Genomic DNA, 22,659 nt, shown 5'->3' on the forward strand with positions numbered 1-22,659 from the left:
TTATAATTAATGGGATTTATATTCCCATTTACAATAGTAAACAATTCTTGAATGTTATATTCTAATAACTGACTTCTCAGTTAGCACGACTAATTTAATATTTGTATTTAAAATATTTTTTTATTTGTAATTATATTTGAATACATATTTTTATGGTGTAATATAAGAAAAGTTTTTACGCATACGAGACTTTACCACCTGACTCTAAAATGATTGGAAGATTAATTCTTTAACTGCTTGAGACATTTTATGAATATTGATTTTGGTTATTTTGTCATTTTAATAACCGAGAAGGACGGATGGCCTCTTCTAGCTTCATGTTTCCTTAGTGTAAACCACAAAGTTTACTAAACGGTTTAGGCTGTGCCCCCCTCCCAGGGGCCGAGGCGTAGCGGACTCGTAAATACCTGTCCAGCCTTCGCCCCTCCTGCGGTACTCGGTCATCCAGCCTTCGTGCTGGATTCGGCTGCCTGTAAACAAAGATTAATCAGTGTCCCTGTGACACGTCGCTGTGCCTTAGCTGCCTGGGTGGGTGCGAGGGGGGGCAGAAAAGCTGTGCGACACTTTTATTCAGTGAATATACAAATAGGCTGGGGGCGACCTGTCATTTCATTGCTGGGGTGGCCCGTTCTAGGAAACCACTCGCATTTCCCTCCTTATGGAAATATGACGCTGCAATCGATTAAATGCTATTTAAGTCTATTCCTCCCGATGGTTCATTTAAATATGGACGCATATATTGTCTTTACAGCATCTGCGTGTAAATGGAATGTACTCCTACTTGTCACTGCCTCGTCACAAAGACAGTTAAAAAGTAAGGACTACTACTACTGCTGATATTAATAGCAACATAAATTATTATTAGCAATAATAATAATAGCAGTAGTAATAATAACGATAATGCAATTATTATTATATAAACTTATAAATCAACCATTGAAAAGCTGAATCCAATGAAACAAATTCCCTAAATATAAAAGTGTCTTATAGGTAGAATAAGGAAAACTTTGTACTGCTCTGGATACAGAAACTGTTGATTGTTCATGTGCAAAGGAAGTTAAGATAAGTGGTAATGGTGTCGCGCCCGATCGCACACAGCACTCCGGCCACATGCCTTTGCCAGAAATAAAGTTCATGTTATTAGGGGTGCGGTGACAAGTCTTGTGCGGTTTTGTTTGTCCAAGAAGTGCCTGGGCTTTGGCCTTCAGTTGGATGGATGCTGAAGCAGGTTATTGTACTCAGTGTTAAATTTCTGTTAACCAAGTCGAAAACCCTCGGAATAAACAGCTCTGATTAATAGGAGTCTGTCTGCCACTTCATGTAGTGCTCTTATGTCTCCCCGCGCCTGACAGACCACAAAATGAGTTACTACGTGGATCCAGTTTCCGCCTACCCTGCCGCTAACCCCTGTGACCGCTTGGCCTTGACGGTAAGACCCCCGCCCTAACCCTAACCCCCCAATAACACAGTAAATCACCTCTGTTTAGCTCCTGCGCGTGTGTGCAGATGTTAGACGGCACCAACACGCCCCACTGGACACCTCCTGAACTCTGAGCGGGTGTTTCCCTCTTCTGAGCTGAGCGTTCCTCTGAAACTCAAAAACTCAGCCTGCCTGCTGTAAGAGTACTACTTGCTGCTGTAAGACTACTGCCTGCCTACTTATGCAGAAGAAGTGAGCGAGTTTAGCTGTGGGACACTTTCACTGAGGAATCTTATTTTAGGGAGTGTCTGAACATTGGGAAAGACCCCGAATGCGATTAAATAACAAAATACACTGGTTAGGAGTCTTCAGAGCAGTAAGGTCCCAGTCTCCAATGTCAGGAAGCAAACCTGTATGCTGGAACAGGGTGTTAATGCCCATCTGGATGTGATAAAACGTGCTGGGTTAGGGTAGGACCATTCTTAACTTAAACTGGTCAGTCTTTGAGGATCTTTAAGAACTCGTTCATTGAAGTGTATTCATGGGTTTATTTTGCATAGGACAAAAACAAAATCTGCAACACCAGTGTTAGCTGCATATTTAAATATATATCCCCCGCTGTAGTTTGACCATCAGGAGGTGATATTAATTAAGTGGGAAAGAGCCCATGGGGTCTTTGGAACAGAAAATAAAAGACTGAAAGATGGTATTTCTGGATCAAAGCACATGTGATGTGTGGCCTGTCTGATCTAGCCTGTCATGATTACAAACTTAATCAAGTGCTCATACCGAAATATTAATGAATTAAATCTTTAGGAACTTCAGAATCAAATCTAACTGACATGAGAAATTCGGCTACCATGGGGGAGATTGTTAGGGGAGGGCCTTGAGTATATCCCTGGCTGCACTGTGTAGAAGGCTGTGGTACACCCTGTATGGGATGCCAGTCCATCATAGGGCACATACAGTCACTAGGGGCAGTTTACAGTCACTAGCTAACATACATGCAAGTCTTTGGTCTTTGTGAGTCCCCAGAGAAAACCCACACAAGAGGGGGGCGACCATTTGACCTCTCGACACTCTGCGCAGAGGTGGGATTTGAACCCACAACCCAGGTAGTGCGAGGCAACAGTTCTCCCAGCTACAGACCAAACCACAAACCATTCGGCTAATATTAGTAGAGCACTGCATCCTGATCACTGGAGAATGACATTAGGTCTGTGCTGGGGGAAGAAAAAAGCTTATAGGGGTGAGAAAGGTAAGAAGTTCAAATGCACAAAGAACAAAATAAGAAGATTGCGAGGAAACAAAGAGGTCTGGTGATTACAGGAGCGGCAGGCGGCGCGATTTGCATCAGAGATGCGACAGGACACGGCTCTGCAGAAATGTTTTCATTTGTATGCAGAATGCAGGCCCATTACATATGTGAGGGGAGGTCACATGCTAATTGCCATAGAAACTGCCCCGAATCACACCCTGGTACATATAATTGGCTGGGCACCTTTCAGTGCCTTTAATATGGAGATTACTGTATACGTGACTAGCCTGGTCAGAAGGTGAGCGTGGGACCTCTTCCCCTTTAAATTTACATGAATTGAGTTAGGGGATAATGTTGTGTTTCCCGTCCACATGCGGCCCTCTATACACAACAAATCAGGACTGAAACACAAGCAGCCAAAGCTCCCATTTTTCCATTCTGGCGACATAAAATTACTTAATAAATGAGAAATGGAGTGATTATTCCGTTCTGTTTGCGGGGATGCAGCTAAACCGCGCTTCAAGATATGCCTGTGGTGGAAGGCAGCATTAATCGATTCCAGAGTAACGTCTACCTGAACTTAAAAGATGAGGCTGATTCGGCCAGTTTGATCTCCTTTAAGATAATGATTTTAAAGGGAAGGTGATCATAGTGTAGTAATCTGTGCGCCACAAGTGCTCACGTCTGGGTATTGGCCACCGACGCCAGTGAGGCACAGACGGCTTTGGCCGTGTCATGTGACACATTTCAGTCCGCAGAGCGTTTAGTGCTCTAGCAAGGCAGATAGCAGATAACTGCGTAGTGCAGCCGTTTGTTGAGAATCGAACAAAGGAAATGGACAGCCGAGAGAGAGTATCTGGCTTAGGATCTAACAGGCTAACCCCTACCCCTGTCCACTGTACACCCCCCCCCTGCTCCCCAGAGGAGGCACAGCACCAGCGTGTGAGCTGACACGGGTGCGTAGATAAGCGGCGGATCCCTGCCACGTTAACAGGTCCTAGAAGGCTGACAAGCCGCTGATAATCCCAGCTTCACTTTAACAAGCGGCCCTATCAGCGTGTCACCCAGATGCAGGGCAGCCTGACCTTAACGGGGTCTGGAGACAGATGGCAGCAGGACGCTGTGTGGCTGCTTGGCTTCTGCCTCCACCAGGGGACGTCCAGCAAGCCGCCGCGCAGCGGGAAGGCAGCCCGCCGCCATTCCCATTAATGGATGCTAAAATGGCCAGCGTCTCACTGCTTTTATCGTCATTCAGGACCGACAGCTCATAAAACGTCCATTCTTATCCGAGTATGATTTTCCCAGCCTGTGTATAGTAGGATACTCATTCTTAGACGTCAAATTCATCACCAGCAACCTTTCTGTTCATTCATTCATTCGTTCGTTCATTCATCCATTTGATCATTCATTCATTCTTCTGTTGTGTGACTTACAATAATCACCATTTTAATATGGTAGTTCTGAATAATTTCAGTGAAATATAAAACTGTAAGAATGGTTATTTTGGATGAAAATGTTGGCCAATAATAATAATAATAATAATAATAATAATAATAATATTGTTGTTATATCCTTGTTCAAGATAAGCATTTGGAAGATGGATGGGTGTGTGGTTGGATATAAAGTGCGGTTGATCTTTTGATGCCAGTCCGATAAAAAATGAATTATGACCCGGAAAGTTTGCTTGCAGTGTCCTCAGACTCACCTGCAGATGTCACACGTGTTGCTGTTTGGACACGCCTCCTCATCCCCCCAAAACCTCAGCCCGGTGTTTACATATTTGCATTTCGGAGGTATAAGGAGAGGCAGCTGTGATATTTTCTTCTAACAGTGTGATTTCCATATGGCAAGAATGCTGATGTGGCCACAGTTTTACGGTGGAACACATACAGAAGTTGTCTTGAAGACACAGAGCGCTGCACCGGAGGCCTCTAATCCGCATGATCCATAACCCAATGAATTGTTACTCTCAAAACAAAGTCTGTTCTTAATCAATGAAACAAATATATTTTCCCCAGAATTATCTTGACTTGCTTGTGAATTGTTCTTCGCCGGGTCTCACAGGTGCAACAGAGACTTTGACAGCGAGATGAAGAGAGTGTGTTATATTACATAGGTTAGTTATGAGGAATTATGGGAAACGGGGTTCGATCGTAAAGTAAAACCCGTCTCATTGTTTCCTGATAGGGCAAAAACATTTACATTCATTAATCATGGTTTTACCTGCTGATTTTCATTTTGACACTGTATCTTGCAGCATGCTTATTGTCTTGGATTTATTTGCAGAGTTGTCCGTAGGAAGTACACATAATTCAGTTGTAGCGTGTACTTTGGAACATTAAACGGTACGTCTGCACTGCTGGTGACTTTAGCTGCCTTTAGAGGCCTTTCCATGCACGCAAATGGCAACAAATTGGCTTCGTTTCACTGAAGGGGGAATCGGCTGGGATTCAGGCGAGAGGGCTGGCATTCGCTGCTGGAGAGGGTCTTTCTCCCCACAGGCCAAAGGGTGATGAGTGCGTGCTGGCCTCCTGGCAAGAGAGATCCAGCCTTTCTCTCCCTCTTCATTATTAATAAAGAGTTGTGTAGCTTGTCATGAGTATAAATTAATGGTGTGTAGCCAGTTCTGTCTCCGTTGGGAAATGTGATTGCCCTAAAGAGACCTTTAAATATGCACATTTTTTTAAAAGTACATACATATATATGTAAATATTTAGAAATTCCAAGAACATTTGTCCAATGATCCATCCATCTTCTAACTGCATATGCTGATCAGGGTTGGGGGGCGGGGCCTATACCATGGCAGGGTACAGTAGACTGGGTACATGTCACCTTTCATGATTGCTGCTCCACGGCTTTTGCAGAGGCAGAGCGGGGGGGCGGACCTGGGCCAGCAAGGCCCCATGATCGCCGCCTGTCACCCGCAGCAGTATCACCCCCTGCGGCCCGCCTACCCACAGGAAGTGACGCTACAGGAAGTGCCCAACGGACACGACTTCTGCCCTACAGGTAACGGGCCGGCGTTGGAGACAAAGGGGATCTAAGCTGGGTGCATTTAACCATGTGATCTGTTATGTTCACCGGGTACAGTTTTCAGGTGTCACTTTAAGTTTAGAACCATAGAACAACAGCCGCTGATTTCTCAGGCTTGGGTCGGCACCGTGACAGACTGGTGCTGGACACAAAAGTCCTGCAGTGATGGGTTGGTGTCCCATCCTGGGTTGTTCCCTGTCTTGCACCCATAGCCTCTGAGATAGGCTCCAGACCCTCTGCGACCCTGAATTGGATAAGCAGTTACAGAAAATGGATGGATGGATGGATGGATGGATATATGGAGGGATGGGTGGATGAAGGTCATGTCTGCCCAGGAGGTACAGGAAGCGATAGGTATGGGAATCGAGTGACAAGCCGTTCCAGCTGTTAGATTGTTAGGTGACACTTAAGGCTAAAACAGAACTGTGTGGCACGTAGGAAATGAGAGAGAGAGAGAGAGAGAGAGAGAGAGAGAGAGAAACACATACACACACACACACATGCAGACACACACGTTTGTATTCATATCTTTGTGGGGACTCTCCATTCATGTCTATAAGAAAAACTCCCAACAATGACAACCTTAACCCCTACCCAGCCTTAACTTTAACTATAAGTAACCAAACTAAATACAAGCTTAGGCATGTTTAGTTCTTTGATTGCATTCACAGATTTTTCTAAGAGTTTCCCCTTGTGGGGGCTGAAAAGCTGGTCACTGCTATGTCAAAATAACAGGTTTCTAACACATTGAGGGGACATTTGTAATATGCATGATTGTAATTGCAAAATGTAATATGCATGACCCCCCCCACCCCCCCCCCCCCACCACACACACACACACACACACACACACACACACACACACACACACACACAAATGGGCTCATACATGAGAGACACACAGACACAAGCCCGTGCAGTAAGCGCACGCTCTCTCTTTCACACGCACGCACCCACGCATGCACGCACACGCACGCATGCACGAGCGCCCCTCCTTTGAAGCGGGGGCAGGCGACGCTGCACCGAGTGCAATGCCTTTCCCAGATGTCTCAGAATTTCCACCCAGGACGACAGCATGCTCTGCATTTTTGCTCTTTTTTTTCCTTTTTATTTTTTTTTCTTTTCCCAGTTTATTTTTAACTGGAACATTCTTCCCCATGTGTTGCCTCAGCGCGACTCTGGGCTCTCTTGTTTAGAGGGTGATTTATACAGGGGGAGAAGGTCACATGGCCCGTGGGGGGAGCACTCCCAGGAGCACCGGCTTTCTTCCTTCAACTCCTGGGGTGGACGCGAGGGCGTTCGGCCTGCCTTCCCGTTCCCAAGCCTCCCGCACCCCCGGGAGCCGCCCCGGACCATGTCGCTCCGCTTTTGCTGGTGCCTGCTGCCCCAGACACATGTCGAGTCCCCGGCGGGTGCTGCTTCAGGCATTTGGCAAAGACAGCCTCGGCTGTGGACGTTCCTCACGCGGGACGCGGTGTTTTCAATTAGCACCGGTCAAATTGGCATCGCTGGAATTTCCCGCCCTTACTTTCAGTCTGACTGAATCGGCAAATATCTACCAAAGGTTAAACCGAACCATCCCACCACCCATGTCAGACGAGCGGTGCCTTTTTAAGTCGATCGCTTGCACGTCGCCCCACACGGCTCTTACGATAGTTTGTTTAGCCTGTTTAGCGTCAAGGGTGACCTCCTTTCCAGGTCACCTCCATTGTTAAAGGTTGAAAGCTATGAAATCACGTCAATGAGAAGAATGAAAACAATTAAACATTCAAATAATTGAAGGTCTCTCTCAGTAGTACACCTTGTCTCTAGAATGTGTACTAAGCACTTTCCTTCAAGGTCACATTCGCCGCTTTGCCTCCCCTCCCCCAAACCCAGGCCCCCCACCCAGGTGTCACGTACTGCTTTACGCATGTCCCTCTTCCATTCTCCTCAGTAGCCCCCAGACTGGCTAGTTTGTTTTCCGTCAGGCACTAAATTGGACGCCGAACTTCCGCCACCAGCTGCTGCTGAATGGCTCTGGCTCTTGGCGAACGGTGGCCCCTGTCTGGGACGGGCAGTTTATCACGCTCGACGCAGAGTGTCTTGCCACGTTGCCGGAGCCCTGCAGTCTGAACCTACCAATGTCTCCTCTTCTGCTGAAAATCATGACCTACGGGTTTCGTGTCGGTACAGGTGCGTGCTCTGGAGAGCTAGCGGCTGACAAGCTGACTGAACGAGTGCAGATACGGCCCCGTAAGTCCTTAAGCCTCTATTATGTAACTGTTTGGGTGACCTGCCTGGTTTGGGTTCGCCTCCAGCTGCCTCATATTGGGGGGGACCTTTCTGAAGGTGTGGTTTGGTCTACAGGGCCTGTTCCTTGCCGGTCCTTGACCCCTTTTCTTTCTCATTGCCCCCACTAGCTGTAAATACCCCCCCCCCCCCCCACCTCCAAAGCTGTCGCTGTGACTGTGGTGGGTCGATGCTTCACAATCCCGATGTACTAACGCGAATGCTGACACACACACGCACATTCACACACACACACACACACATACACACACACAGCGCTGTTCCGCACGGACTTGGTCAAGGGCCACCGTATGTAGGGGCTGTGGGGGGGCTATGTCCTATCTGATGTGATTTGACAGCTGGACAGTGAGGGGGAGAGGGCGGGCGAGGAGGGGGGTAAGTAGTAGGGCGGCCATGGGAGGGCGGATGGGGGGGTAGCCACTGACAAGGGGCACGTCCTCACGGACGTGGTCCCATTTTTTATTTATGAAAGTAAACAGGCGGCCCGTGGGGGTCTGGAGGTTATGGGAAAGGAGGAAGCGGCGATGCTAATCAGCCGGTCGCACACTTCCCCCTTAAAACAAAACAGGAGGAGAGAGGAAAAAAAAATGGGGGGGGGTCTCGCTGCCCTCTGCGAGCGCCAGTGAGGGGAAGGGAGCTGTATGTACACGCGCCCCCGCCCCCCCCGTACATGTCAGCCTGTGCGTTAGCCTCTGTCTATCAAAGACTCTCTGCTGCTCAGTTAGCCAAGGTTACTGTGGAAGGGGCGTGGCCTATGGCGGGCTCAGGCATGTGACCAGAGTTCCACGTGCTGATTGGTTCTCACTTTAACTGGTTCCTCACATTACTTGCAAGTTACTGTGTCCTGCTCTGTTTCTTCCGTCCCAAAAGATTCTTTTCTTTTCTCTTGTACGTGTTAATCCTATCCTCACCCAGACCAATAAAGCAGTCCTCCCTGGCCGTGGCATGTTTGCCAGACAGCAACAGTGATCCCCAAGGTCACACGCTTAAGATGTCGTAAAGGATTTATAAAGATGGTGCAGTCGCGACAGCGCTCACCGTTGTTCCTTGTTCACTGGTGACAGGCGTTTGCTATCTGCTAGGGAAGCAGTGTGCAGGTCACACTGCTCTATACGCCAGTCAATATGCGAGGCTGCGACTCAATGGAAGCTCTTCAGACTTGCCACTACATATGAGGTCAGTGCGGTCACAAGCTTGGTTAACGTTCTCCAAACATTATAATCCAAATTTACCCGTCTTGCTTTTTTGATGACTTTTGATGTTTTCTGCCCTCCCCCCCATTACCCCCCCCCCCCCCCCGCCCCTTCATATTGTACACAATATCTTCTGGGACCGGTTAGTCATGCCTAGTTTGTCATGTGATCTGTGCTCATAGGCCAAAAAAGTGTCCTCCAGTTACAAGACTGTAACCGGGTTATTTCTTAGACAACTAGTTAGTCCAAGATCTGTCTTTAAGACGACTCTGGCCCGATACATTTACATACAGCGCTCACAGGAAGTCTTAGCATGCTTCTTTGATTCTAAAAATTTTATGTGATTCATAACAAGATTCAGATTCAGAATACTTTATTAATCCCTGAGGAACGTATGTGGTTACCGTTGCTCCAGGACAATAAGAAAGTAAGTTAAAATACCAATATTAAGTAATACAATACACAACAAATAGCTCTAATAGGTTAAACAAGTTAACCAAGTTAACCAGGCTTGTGACCCCAGTGACCTTATAGTGACAAGTCCGAAGAGTTTGCATTTCCATTGACAAGCGATGTTTAATGCACAGACATAATGCAGACCGTTGTTACTGACTCATTCAGCTTCAGGTCTTGCTATTTTGCTTTTAATAGCAACCATAGTTACTGGCTCCCAAAGGGATATTAAACACAAATGTTTGGTTTTTCATGTTTTTGCAAAGGTCTTACTAAGTAAGTACTAACTAAAAAGCACCCACGATGACTGCTTGCCTATGAACTTTTTAACTCATCACAGCTCGTTTAGTTATATAGTTTGGGTTTCAAGTTTTTGAATATTGAATAACTTGGGTTTCGACTTATTATTCAACTTACTACTTTAAATAATATAATATGCTTTTTGTAGGACCCAAAACCTCTATTGACACCCCTGTCGACATGAAGTAAACGGGGCAGCCTTAAAGCCCAGTCTGGAGGTCTTTCGGGAGGGGGGGGGGCGATCGGGGACAGGCAACAGGGGCACGGGCGAGATCCAAGAGGCAGGGGAATAATTGAATTAGCCACACAAAGGAGCGGCGGGTGGCACGTGGTGGCGCTAATGGAGTGGAGTGATGTCCTTTTAGCGCGGCTAATTGTTTGGAAAGAGCCAGCTCTTTGTTTGACACCCTCGTCTCCCCCCCCCCCGCCTGCCGACCCGTCCTGTCCGTCTTTGTCCGCCGAGATCTCCACTGGTGTCCTGTGATCTTTGGGGTGGTGTTGGGGAGGGGGGGGGGTGTAGGCGGGGACATGATGGCACCCCCAGCCAGCAGGATTAGCCATGGGTCCACAAGAGGTATATTGTCAGACTAGGGCAGGGGGTCCGATAGGGGAGTGAAGGAGGGGCAACCGATCAGTAACTCCAAGAAGCATCAGTACTACCACAGAGCCTGGCAAAGAATGTCCCCCTCTACCCCCGAGGCACTAACTACAAGCAAGTCTGGGGATTGACCTCACGGGCGATTGGATTTTTGCCACAGCAGCTAATTCCAGATGTGGCAGACAGAGAAGTTATTTGGGTTACTGCGGGAATTAAGGTCTTAGGAGATCTGAATGAGACCCTGATGCTATTGATGCAAAGTGCAGGCGCTAACAGGAGAATAAATGCCTTCTGTGACTAATGCGATCTACTTGGCGGATGACCCATCCCCGGCAGCTATTTCATGGTCGACTGCAGGCCATCACACTCGAGTGTGGAAGCCAGGGAAGAAAGTGCAAACATATTCTCACATTCTAAAAGGAAAATATTAAGCTGAGGCAAAATTAAATAAACCATATGACCCTCATAGCCTATTTGGTGAGGTCATCATCCACATCTATAAAGTCAAGCGACTGTGCGAAACTTAAACCGGGTCAATGGGATATTAATTCATTCTAAAAAGATGACTTGTCAAATTTGAACCAGTAGCAGCTACCAAAACTCATCAGAACTTCTCAGCAGCTCGAGAAATATCAGGGTACCGACTCCAAGTGCTGTATAACGCATGTCATCGGCGATGCTAACGATAGCTAGCAAGATTTGCTAGCTTAGCAGACAGTAGTATCAATTTGATATCGTGTTTAATGTTTGTTTACCTAAGTTGACTTCAACAGGAAGCCGCTTTGTCAGGTCGCTAAATGGACCTTCAGCTTTGTGGGGGGGCTAGAAGGCCTCAGTCCTGGGACTGGTGGTCCACAGGTGATGAAGGGGGGGGGGGGTCTGGCTGGGGAGCATACATCTGCGCTGGCACTGTGCGCTTCATCGCGGCGTAATTCTGAGTCGAGTCAGCTGCGGTAAAGCTGCTCCGTTCACCAACATGTTTTTTGCATCAATCCCATTCCCACACTATAGGGGAACATTTTCACAGAGCACTGCGAGGTTAACGGAGCAGCCCTGATCATCTTTGCCAAAAGAGAAGTTTATATTTTGTCAGAGAAGTATGACAGGCCAGAGTTATGTACGATCTGAAACTGGGCAAAAAAATTTGTTCCAAGAAATTTAGTTAAGGCCTCTCCCGAGTCCAAATTTATGAATGAATTTTAAAATAAGCCAGCATTCCTGGATCTGGACATTCGGAAGACCATTTGACTTTACAGCACTTTTCTCACCATCCACAGTAAATTCACATAAATGGATATTACTGTTATGAATCATGTACTTTCACAAACTACTACGGGATTTTGCATTTATGGTTTTTAAACTATTCTGGATTGCTTAGGTATACAGGCATTTATAGCCAAACAGCTCGTCTGATCGGACTGGTAATCTTATGTCCAGTTTTTATGGATCAGTTTTAATGATGTTATAAGCAGAGACCGTTTTGAAATGTGACTTTCGGGATTGCAACGGCCGCCCTGGTCTCCCTGCTCGTTTATTGGCCAGCGCTGCTTTTGTGGGCGGGGCAGCGCCAGGGCTGTGTTGTGGCAACGGAGCGTTTTCCTGTGAAGCCCCTTACTGAGCACGCTCTGAACGGCATAGGCTGCAGCGGTAACGGGCTGAAGTTTAATCGCTTAACAGGAGCTGCGGTCGTGCTGGGCGGAACGGCGCTGTAAACCACAGACGTTACGAGCAGCCGTCTCCTGGACAGCGCCAACCACTTAGGGAGCCCCCGTATCAGCCAGGAATGCTATTAGCACTAATGGCTGCCCCCCAGGCACAGAAGGGCTCAAGCTCTCCTTTTAAGAGTAGATACAAGGAGCTCATTAAGAGTAAAACAAAGAGGAGCAGTGAGAGAGAGTCAGGGGGAGGGAGTGAAGTGTGAGCCCCCCCACAGACACTCTTCCCCGCCCCTTCTCTTGACAGCCCAATGCAAAGACCTGGCTGCTTAGCTGAACCAGGGCTCACAGGATGCTCACGGCCGGTGACATCTATCTCGTGTAACGCTACCTGGGTCAGCTAATGGACGTCTCAGGGATACTTCAGTAGGGAAGGAAAAATCCATATGTGATCAATGCAACTGGATCCGCGTGGCCAGCGAGGCGTGCTGTATTATTCAGAGCTCTATTGACTGCCCTGCCCACGGGGATGATCTTGCTGGCCGGCCCGTTTACTGTAAGTTCGAAAACAGCGGTCGAATAGCCGCAGTCAACCCAAAACAAGCTTTTTTTGTTTTTGTTTCGAGCGGCAGTGACGATCCCGAGGTGCGCAGCTCCCTTTCTGGCAGGCGAACTAGCCGGCACGTGATCAGAACAATCTGTTGCCATGACAGTTAATTTGCTTAGGGCCTGCATTGTCTGTAGGTGGCCAGTGAGAGTGCCTGTCTCCTCCACTACTATCCAAACCCCCCCCCCCCCCCCCAGTAATGTTTGCCAATTTACAATGGCAGAACCTGCTCCTGTGTGGGGCCAATCAGTCCGATTCGATTACCAAAGCGGCATGCTGCGTATACCTAATTTGATTCACCTTCTAAAAATGAATGGATGGATAAATAAATAAATAAAACAGGACCGGGATATTTTTTTTTTTAAAACTGACTTTTGTTACTGAGCCTGATGAGTACACATCGACACAATCTGGTGATGACAGATGAACAGAATAAGTGCTAGTCATCCCTCGCTGTGGCATTGCCTTGTTACAGCCTGGCTCTCTCAACCCTCTCACTGTAAACTTCTGAATCCAGCCCCAACCCAACCGAACCCCTACCCAGCACCGTCCCACCTCAGTACAACATGAACAGGAAATGCACAGAGGTGTTTATGAGAATGGGGTACAGGTTATGAGGAACCAGGCGCCTAGGGTCGATTGCTAGGGACTCAAATGAATCTTCTGTCTCATTTCTGTCGCGCCTCCCTCCTGAGTGACTCCCCCTAATCTGGATGATGTATATTATCTTCTACTCGAACAGGGGAAAATGGATAATATGGGATAGAACAGTAAGCCATGACTAACATAAACTAACAAAATAAATTCGTGCGCAGTATGGTCTGCAGGTAAAACGTTTCTATCATACATATGACGTCAAATTAAGCCGTTTATTTCATCAGCATGTTGTCCACAACTTCGGTTTCAAAATGACTGCACACGTTTTACGCAAAAAAACCCCAAAAAACTGATTTCTAGCTGAACTTTTAACAACAAATACAAATAGTATGAGAAGTTCCCAGAAAAAATTACCCCATTCCTCGTTTTATTTGACGTAGTGAACCTGGAAGAAGGCAAATGAATGTAGAAGTCACTCTAACGCCGCCCATTTACGACGACATAGATGTACAGACTGGAGCAGCTTCTTTACCGAGAGACAGAAACGCCCTGGCAGAAGCAGAGGAAGGAAGGGAATGAGTGAGTGTGTAAGTGAAAAAGAGAGAGGGAAGGAGAAAGAGAGAGAGAGCGCGATAGAGGGAGACTGAAAGAGTAGGCTGCAGCAAGAAAATAGGGCTGTCCGGGGGAGCAAAAAAGCCACGGAGGTGGGAGGAAACGGGATAAGAGTGCAACTGCAAGAACATAAAGAAATAAATTATTTCTGGATCGCAAGAGAAGACGACATATTTTATTTTTTTTAATTATATCAAGACTCTTGTAAAGGAAAGAGGACATTGTAAGCATACAGTCATGACGGCAGCTGTCGATATGAAACCGACATTAACTATTATAAAGTCTGAAAAAGTTGATGGTAAGTGCTACGCATCGCATGAGTAATAAGGAGATTAAGACGCGTTAACATGACGCCGGTTTCTCGTTTCTCTCGTTTCGCTTACATGCGACCCTAAACGGGACAAGCGACTTTTTCGGATCTGCAAAGACATCGCAGTGTTTTTACTTCGGCCGTGGCGTTTTTAATGTTTGGCCCGTGGGGGACGTCCGGCGTTTGCACTGCGTTTCGCTGGGACCCGGTACCGATCCGCCGCCGTCCCGAGCAGTGCGTCCCGCCCGGCGTGAATGAGCAGCTCGGGCGGCGCTGTGGACGGCTTGCTGTTTTAACTCTGTACATTTGCAACAAAGTAGAAAATGCACAGCCGTCAGCATATTTATAATCCTGCAAATATGCCGGATTGCACTCTTGCACGGATTTTATTATGTGCTCCTTATTGGTTTATTTCAAATAATTTAACTGCTTCCCATTGTAATTTGAAAATATTTGTGTGTTTTTTGTCTTATCAATTTGTACTCGATTCCAGAATGAACTGTATAAAACGCATTATTTATTTGCTCGTCAAGCGTAAATGCCGAGTTTGACATGAGTTTGCCGAACGCGGTGAAGTCAGGTAACTTCTGATGCGCAGCTGCGGCTTTAAGAGCGGCTCAGCCCCACTTATCGGAGAGATGTGTAAGACAAGCTCTCCTTTTCAACGGTGCTGAAAGAAAACAACGTGGATTGTTTCGCCATAGTGCATGCACATGGCAGCTAGGGAGGACGAGTGCATCTGATTGCACTAGGCAGGCTGCTCCTGACGGCCGTTTAACCCTAGGTCGGCAACCCTTAGGGTGTAATTGGTTGTATCTTCCAGCAGTGGGTAGGTGTTTGAGATGTGGAGCATTTGGACATCAGCTCAGGTGGGCCGCTGTGTAAATGTGATCGATACCGTTATGAAGTGAATGTGTGATTCTGAATTTAGGAGGAGTGGGGGGAATCGGACCACCCTTAATTTCACACTGTCTGCCCAGCGGTTTGGCTGGCCGTCCCTCCTTTTCTACAAATAGGAGTAATAACAAAGTGTGTGTGTGTGTGTGTGTGTGTGGGGGGGGGGGGGGGGGGGGGCAGTTTCACCAGTATTCTGTCTTGCCATTTATAAGGTTTGGGCTGGTGTTTCTATGGGTAACCAGGGTCCAAAAGGGGCGATGAGTGTACAACTTTGGGTCCAAGTTCCTCCCCACCCACTTGAGTGCGGGCATGATGGGGCAGCGGTCAGGGACTGGCCCTGTTCGGCTAGCGTAAGCCTGACCAATGCTGCCTCAGGTCAGTGGGCTGAGATGGGTTTGCCCACAGTCAAATACTTATTTATTTACTTATGTATTGTAACCCTTTCAGTTCGAGACAGTTTTGCCTCGGGTGGGGAGTCAGCGACAATGACAGGAAGGGGAGAGGGATAGACGTGGTGGAAAGCGTGTAGCTTGCATTGTAAAAGCATACAGGGGCTAAGAAGGACGATGGCGTCCAGCGTACAGGCAGTTTGTCTGGCTGTATTCTCCAGCAAAGCACAGAGGATAGCTAGGGAAGTATGCAGTTGAAGATGACTGAGCACACACACACACACACACACACACACAAATGTGCTGGTGCCCATACTGGTGGGGTCAGCTAAAAATTCCATCTTTGCACAATCATTCCTGGAACGCGCCCCCCCCCCCCCCCCCCCCCCCCCCCCCCCCCCCCACCCGTCTGGCCCAGTGTGTGATATTGGCTTAATCTGTGGTTTCTTCAGTTATGGTCAAGCTTACACTTGTGGTAAACGTACAGGGAAGCATGAAGGCTATATCGGATCCACATGTGCCTCTTTTTAAATAATTATGTCCCTAATGAAGAATGCCTTCCAGTCCGAGCATCTTCTACTAGGTCTCTTTCATTTTCGCAAGGTGTCAGTACATGTGCAAAGTTAGCGGAGCATTTAATACCCGTGTCATGTACACGCTGGGGAATTGGTGCAAAGGCTGTCTGGTAGGGGCTGATTTCTAGTGCTTGGCATGCGGCCCCCGAGCAGACATGCACATTTACTCACACGCAGTAGTATGGGAACGCAGGTGCATGCGTGCGTGACAGAACGGCAACATTCTCTAGAGCGTTCTAGGCCCAAATTCATGTCTCGTCAGGGTTTCAGTGATCTGTTTTATGGTATTCTTCGTGAGCTCCAGAAGGGATGTAGATGGTAGGTGGGGCTGGTGCAGGGGGGAGTGGGTTAGCCTTCAAGTTCCCAGAGTGTGTTAAGAAAGGATGGTAATAGTGTCAAGTCAGAAGACAAAGTGCCTTTATTGCCATTTTCAGCTGCAGTGTGCATGGGTATGCACTGATATGCAAGTTCGGTCTCGGTCATTGTGCAGAGAGTGCTGATAAACAGAATGGAATGTAAATACATGAGGTTTCTAAACATGATATACTGAGGCATGGACAGAAAAAAAAACAATTTAATAAACATGGTAGTGTCACAGGAGACTGGAATGTTCCATAATTTGCCCGGCAGGAAAAAAAAAACAATGAAGATTTAAATTTCAGATTCACAGTTTAACGTCAGGTGACCTGGACTGAGAACTGTCCAATAGATCGGTTTGAAATTACAGATGCATTTGAGAGGTTAACGTCTTAGCGTGCCGGCGTACGTTAAAACCACAGCGAATACTCCGTTTTCAGAAGGCGCAGTGAGACGAGGCGTTTCAGACCCTCGCCGTGTCTCTTTAGTCTTTGAAGGCCAGTAGTTTCGAGTTTAGCTCGGCTGAGTCGTACAGCTGCAGCACTTGCAAACTGACAGTCCTAGATGCACGGCTTGCAGGGCGCAGCTGATACTCAATGCAGATGTAAATCTAAAAGTAAAGGACGATATATGCCCGGGAAAATAAGAAACTTGTGTGAAATACCCGGTACCAGACTTTTAAACCATGTAAAACTAGGTAGAATGATGTTTGTCTTTTTAAATATATGTCAGCTTTTTGGGACAGATAGCAGAAATGGGACTGGTGACCTTGCAAAGTAATTAAGTGAGGTGGACCTTTTAGCAGCGTCCAACATAGCTGTGGACATAGGAAGCTGAGAGCAATGACACATGGTGATGTGTCGCGTACTCAGGTCCCACGTCAGTGGTGGAGAACCTCCGTGTTTTGTTAGTGGAGGACTCTTCAGGAACTGACAGGGTTGAGTGACTGTAAGGAATCTCTTGTGGGGGGGGGGGGAGTACATGGAGGAGGGGCAAAGGTATCCAACTAAAGCACCAGAACAACTGACAAAACTTGGACCGAGTTTGGTGGAAGCCCGTCCGGCCCGGGTGCACGGTTTCGGGTCGAGCGTGCCGTTCGGAGTGTGCTGCCCTATCACTCCTGGGGGTGCGGCTTTCGTTTGATTGTCGTTTGATTTCACATGGATATGTGCAGCTGAGTAAACAATGCTGGACCTTTCTGGTTTCTCAGATGTGGCCTGTAGCCCCCCCCTAAGGGGAAGGAAAAAAATAGGTTGTAGCCTGAGTAGTTTTTAGTATCGCGAGTTTCAGAGGTAATGCAGTTGAACCATGCAGTGAGTTTTATTGATTTTTTTCCCCTAAGATCAGCACCTTCTACACTACATCTTCCTGACTGTCCTGTAGGGGGCCTCATTCTGAGCACAGGGTGCCCCCCCATGGCACTTTAAAGTCCTGAAGTATATGTGTGCATCACACAATGCTCAGGAGAGGTTTGGGGGGTGGTGACTAGTTTGCCCCCATGGATACCTGAGGGGTAGGGGCCTGTGTGTGTGCTGCTGCCTGGCGACCCAGCTGTGGACATGCGAGGCCGTATTCCCATTTGGCGTGTCTGCTTGGTGACTGTTCAGTTTTATAGCGCCTTTTAAAGGTTAGTCATAAAAGGAAATGTTACCTTCAGCTATATCCGTGTGTGGGGAAAACGGAGGCGGCGTGTGCGCTCGCGTCTGGGAGCGAGGGCATGATTCGGGGGCCCCCAGCGCAGAGCGGCCTTCCTGCTCGCACGCCGGAAGCGATAAGCTTGTACGCGTCTCGGGAGCCTGGCTGCGTTTCCCAAAATCGCCTTCCTGGATGCAGAGACGCCCCCCACAAGCCTCTTAAAAAACACAGAAGCAACAACAGAAATAGCATGCCGCTCGCCGGAGAACAGCAGACGGGGAATGTTTTAAATTTAACTGCTTCCCCAGCCCCCTACCCCGTCCCTCTACCCTGTGGTCCACATCAGCCTGTCTCACATCACCTCAGCCCTTAAAGTGGCAGCTGACGCGTCTCCTTTGGCCGCCCGGTGTAGCTAATTACTGAGTCACAGCTCCTGTGGCATGCAATGCACCGGTGAGTCACGCCCTGTAGCTGGCATCAATCCCTGCCGCACCCCACCCCCCGCTGCCACCCGTCCGCTGTCCCCCCACCCTCTGCAAACACACCCTGCCTTCGCCCTCTCTGTACCAGCTGGGTCTGATTTTTTTTTTTTTCCAGAAAATGGCAGCTCTGTGCCTGGGTTGATTCCTCCCAATGGGCCAGTCGAGCGTTTCGTTCCGGGGTCTCCGTCGACGTTCGGGATTTGTTGGCCTCCGGGAAACCCCAGTGCTGACTCTGTGCCACCCCGCCCTCCTCCCTTTCTCCGGAACGCCTGTTTTCCCAATCAGCGACTTTGCTGGTTTTGCGATTAGGATGACGATCTTGACATGGCCCCAAGAACAGCAGTCACTGGCTTGACAAGCCGTACCCCTCCACCCCCTACGCCTTTCACATCCACCCCACCCGCTGAATGATTGTAAACATTCCGGGCCCAGTTCCCTCATTCGTGGATCACAGGTGGTCCCTTTTGCCCCAGTGCATTATGGGTACCGGATGAGGGAAGAGGCGATGGCGTCCTCCCGCCCGCCTGGTAGCCCCTCGTGACGGAAAGCTGGGCGCCGGTGACGCACATTTAAATGGGACGCACATGTTTCTCAAAAGGGGGGGGTCGCGTTGGGGAATGCATACAGCTGGAGTCGTCACCCCCTACTCCCAGCTCCTTTTCCACATCAGCAGATTTTTAACAGTATATGCTCCTAGCTCACGGGCAAGCTTCTCCTCCCTGACAACGAAGGGGGTGTCCGGAGGAGGCCAAGGAGATGCGCTGCCGGTCACATGACTGTGACATCATTTACGATGACCGGCAGAAAGAAGCGTGATTCTTTTGCTTTCTCATAAACGACGTTGCCGGCACCTCCGGCTGGAAATGTTCACATGCTGAAATAAGGGGATAAAAACTCTGACACGTAAAACTTGCTCACGGCCGCTTCGGCGTCAGTGATGAGGCACGTTTTTATGCGTCGTTCGGAAAGTATGAGATGCGCATGGTAGGAGAGGAACGTAGGATGTATCATGGGCTGAATTACGCTTTGCCCTGCTGTGTCACAAACAGGACCCCCAGGAGACAATCGGGGTAGATGTGTTTTCAAAAATGTAAAACTCCCACCCCTCGCAGGAATGCATGGTACGCGACTCAAAAACGGTGTGTTTGGGGTGGGGGGTGGGGGGTGATATATCCCCCTCCCAGCCAGGGAAGACATGTCTGTGGGATGGGCGGAGTCTACGTGACCAGGAGGGCCGGATGCCCTGTGTGCTGTCCGCTTTATTTGGCCTTGCAGTCAGGAAACTCTGTGTTGTAATGGCTCAGGGTTGGCGCAGCAGTTGGGGGGGGGTGACTGTTGGGGGACAGCATAAACAGTTTGTCCAATTCACCGTGTGTTTACCTCAACACCTAAACACTGCCGTTAGTTTCTTAAACTAAGATTCTTTTTTTGTCCGCTAGGCTTATCGTGGTGATTGTTTATAGCATAAACTGCACGGACACCAGGGTTAACTGTCGAGTACAGACTGGCCTGAACTGGTAGACCTACCTGCCTGGTGAAGGCTGACCTATCGGATTGTTTCAGTGACTGCTTATTGAAGCGATTCTTGGTATAGTCTGCTTGTATCATAATCAATTTCTTTATTTGTCCTACGATGTGGCACTCCTATCTATCTATCTTGGAGGGACAGCTGGGGAAGTTGTTCCGGGCCCAGGGTGGGATCCAGATCTAACTGAAGTTATTCTATCCTGGTCTCGGGAATTCTGCACCGTGGGCTTGGAGGCCCGTCACCGATTCTAAAAGCTTGTTGACGTTATTCTGGAAATGCTTTGTATGTAATTCACAGTCTGCAAACTCTCTTGCCTTATCTTGTCTGGAGCATGAACCTGGTGCTTTGCATTTTCCCCCATTTGTCAGCATGGGGATCGGCCTTCTTAGGGTGATGGTATGTCTTGGTGGCCAATGGCTTGTGGGTCCCAAGCATCGCTGCAGAGGCAGGTGCCGACGGTCCGTGCTGCTTTTCCAAGAAAATGCAGCTGCCTTGTCGCATAAACTGTCGTCATCTTCGGGAAAAGGGATGCGAAAAGGGAAGGGAATTTTCATGGACTTCCTGAGGGGCCTGAGTAAGTAACAGCTTTGGGCGATGATGACTGGTGTCTTCGTCTTCCCATCTGTTAACGTGCGGAGAGACAATCCGATGGGCCTATACTCGACAGCTAAACTACCTAGGATCGCCCAGACTTCATGGATATGGCAGATAGAGGTGTTTCTGAAGACCTACTTGTGCTTGTCCCGTTTCCACCTTCCCAACCCAGTGATAATGCTGCAGAGGTCTTGTGGAGAGGAGCCACCCAGCAGACAGTGGCGAAGGCTAAGAATAGGGCAGTGTTTCAGGGCGGGATAGCCCTGACTTTAACTGTGTGTGACCTCAGAAGAAGGTCTGGCCTTTCTGGGCCTTTGCACTATGATGGTAGGGGGGGGGATTTGATCATAAGAAGGAAGGCCTTCTACTATTCCTGTCCAGGACTCTATATTGAGATGGAAATCCAAACAGCCAGAGAACAAGCGCTCCTCTCACAGCTGGCTCCTACCCCCCACGCTACCCGGGGCTGAATGGACTCGCTTGACGTTGGTGGGGTTTATTGCGGCGCGTTCCCAGACTGGTAAAGATAAGGATCGCTATCAAAGGGCCCCACTGATAGCGACATTACGTCCGGATGGGGGTGGTGGCAGTGCTGGAGGTTTTATGGGGGGTGGGGTTGGGGAGTGAATGAGCAGGGACCTCTGCTCTGAGACCCCAGCAGGGAAAGTCCACATAATTCAAGACAGATTTGGTGGAGAGGTTGACCCGGGTCAGGACCCTTTGGACATGAAGACGGCCAGCGATTTAACCTCTTGCTCGTGCGCTAACTGGTGAAGAGCAGAGTGTCTCTGGCACGTCGCTTTCACGAGAAGCGACAGAAGTGGCACCCACCGCCCACGGGCATCACTCGCTGGGCGGCTCTAAAGACGCCGTCCTGACGCAAAGCTGAGTGCCGCTGCCCCGAAGGGCGCGTCCCGCGCTGTTGACTTTCACACATGCGTGTGACATGTAACTATGTATGGTGTGTTTTTTTTTCTCCCGCATCTCGTTTCTCAGTTGCTTGCCGTTGCATCATCTGCTCGCCGGGTTGAGAATGAGCCATTGGTCAAATGAGATGTTTCCGCTCTGATGTCAGCGAAGGAGATTTCTGAAGAATTCCCATTCATTGCTGCCTTGTGATCAGTTCATATTACCGCTCCGCGAGTCACCCAGGTCACCCGCCCCCCCCCTGCCAGCCCCTAACCCTCACTGGAGACACAGCCAGACTGCGGAATCACGATTTCACACCCCGGCTCAGACGCATGGCCTTTGTCGCCGCTAATTTGGTTCATGTGTTCACCATCCCCCCACGAGCAAGCAGACTCCTCGGTCACGCCAGGGAGTCTGCTCGGTGGGGTGATGGTCTAGAACGGGACGTGTTCCGGGTTTGTGTGGGAGTCTCTGGGAATGGCAGACGGGATAGCAGAATTTGGTAAATATCTCCTGCTGTCACGGTAAACGGATGCGGGGCAGGAGGGTTGCGACCTGGGGGCATTTTTTGTGAAACTTGACCTAAAAGAAACAGCCAGCCAGTAGCTTCTACTGGTGCTTCAAGTCGTAGGCTGCATTGGTGGGTCTCATAGGGTGGGCAAGCTGCAGAATATGTGGTATCTTCTTTGCTTGTCAAGAATGGGCTGTAGGGGTTTGGTATTTACTGCCTGGTCTGGCCTGGTGCCGCCCCTGGTCAGGGTCTGCTTGTGTGTACAGGCTGCCAGAAGTAGGAGATGCAAGGTTACAAGAGAGGAGTGAGTGGCTAGACCCAGCGGCGGGAGTGAGAAGTGTGTTTCTGTCTCCTCGCCTCTCAAGGGGGGGTAAAGAGGAGCCAACGCAATTGATCTAGTCTGGTCTGTTTCTCTGTCTCGCTCCCTCTGCCGATCCTCAGAATGGACAAGACT

At 48.8% G+C, this 22,659-nt stretch overlaps 1 protein-coding gene across 9 annotated transcripts in view; it reads left to right on the forward strand.

Moving 5' to 3' along the window:
- Positions 1 to 22,659, forward strand: part of ets1 (v-ets avian erythroblastosis virus E26 oncogene homolog 1) — a 38,702-nt gene that overhangs the window by 514 nt on the left and 15,529 nt on the right. For 3 of the 9 annotated variants that reach the window (XM_049005347.1, XM_049005346.1, XM_049005344.1), the window contains exons 2-4: positions 1,342 to 1,429; positions 5,543 to 5,687; positions 7,887 to 7,946. In XM_049005347.1, coding sequence (XP_048861304.1) covers positions 1,361 to 1,429; positions 5,543 to 5,687; positions 7,887 to 7,946 — 274 coding nt within the window. In that variant the 5' untranslated portion in view covers positions 1,342 to 1,360. Of the gene's footprint in view, positions 1 to 1,341; positions 1,430 to 5,542; positions 5,688 to 7,886; positions 7,947 to 13,900; positions 14,317 to 22,659 lie in introns of those variants that run through there. The other 6 variants (XM_049005349.1, XM_049005348.1, XM_049005345.1 and 3 more) reach the window with 5 other exon arrangements.

The sequence above is a fragment of the Brienomyrus brachyistius genome, unplaced genomic scaffold, assembly GCF_023856365.1.
Source record: "Brienomyrus brachyistius isolate T26 unplaced genomic scaffold, BBRACH_0.4 scaffold265, whole genome shotgun sequence".
In the NCBI taxonomy this organism is placed as follows: domain Eukaryota; kingdom Metazoa; phylum Chordata; class Actinopteri; order Osteoglossiformes; family Mormyridae; genus Brienomyrus; species Brienomyrus brachyistius.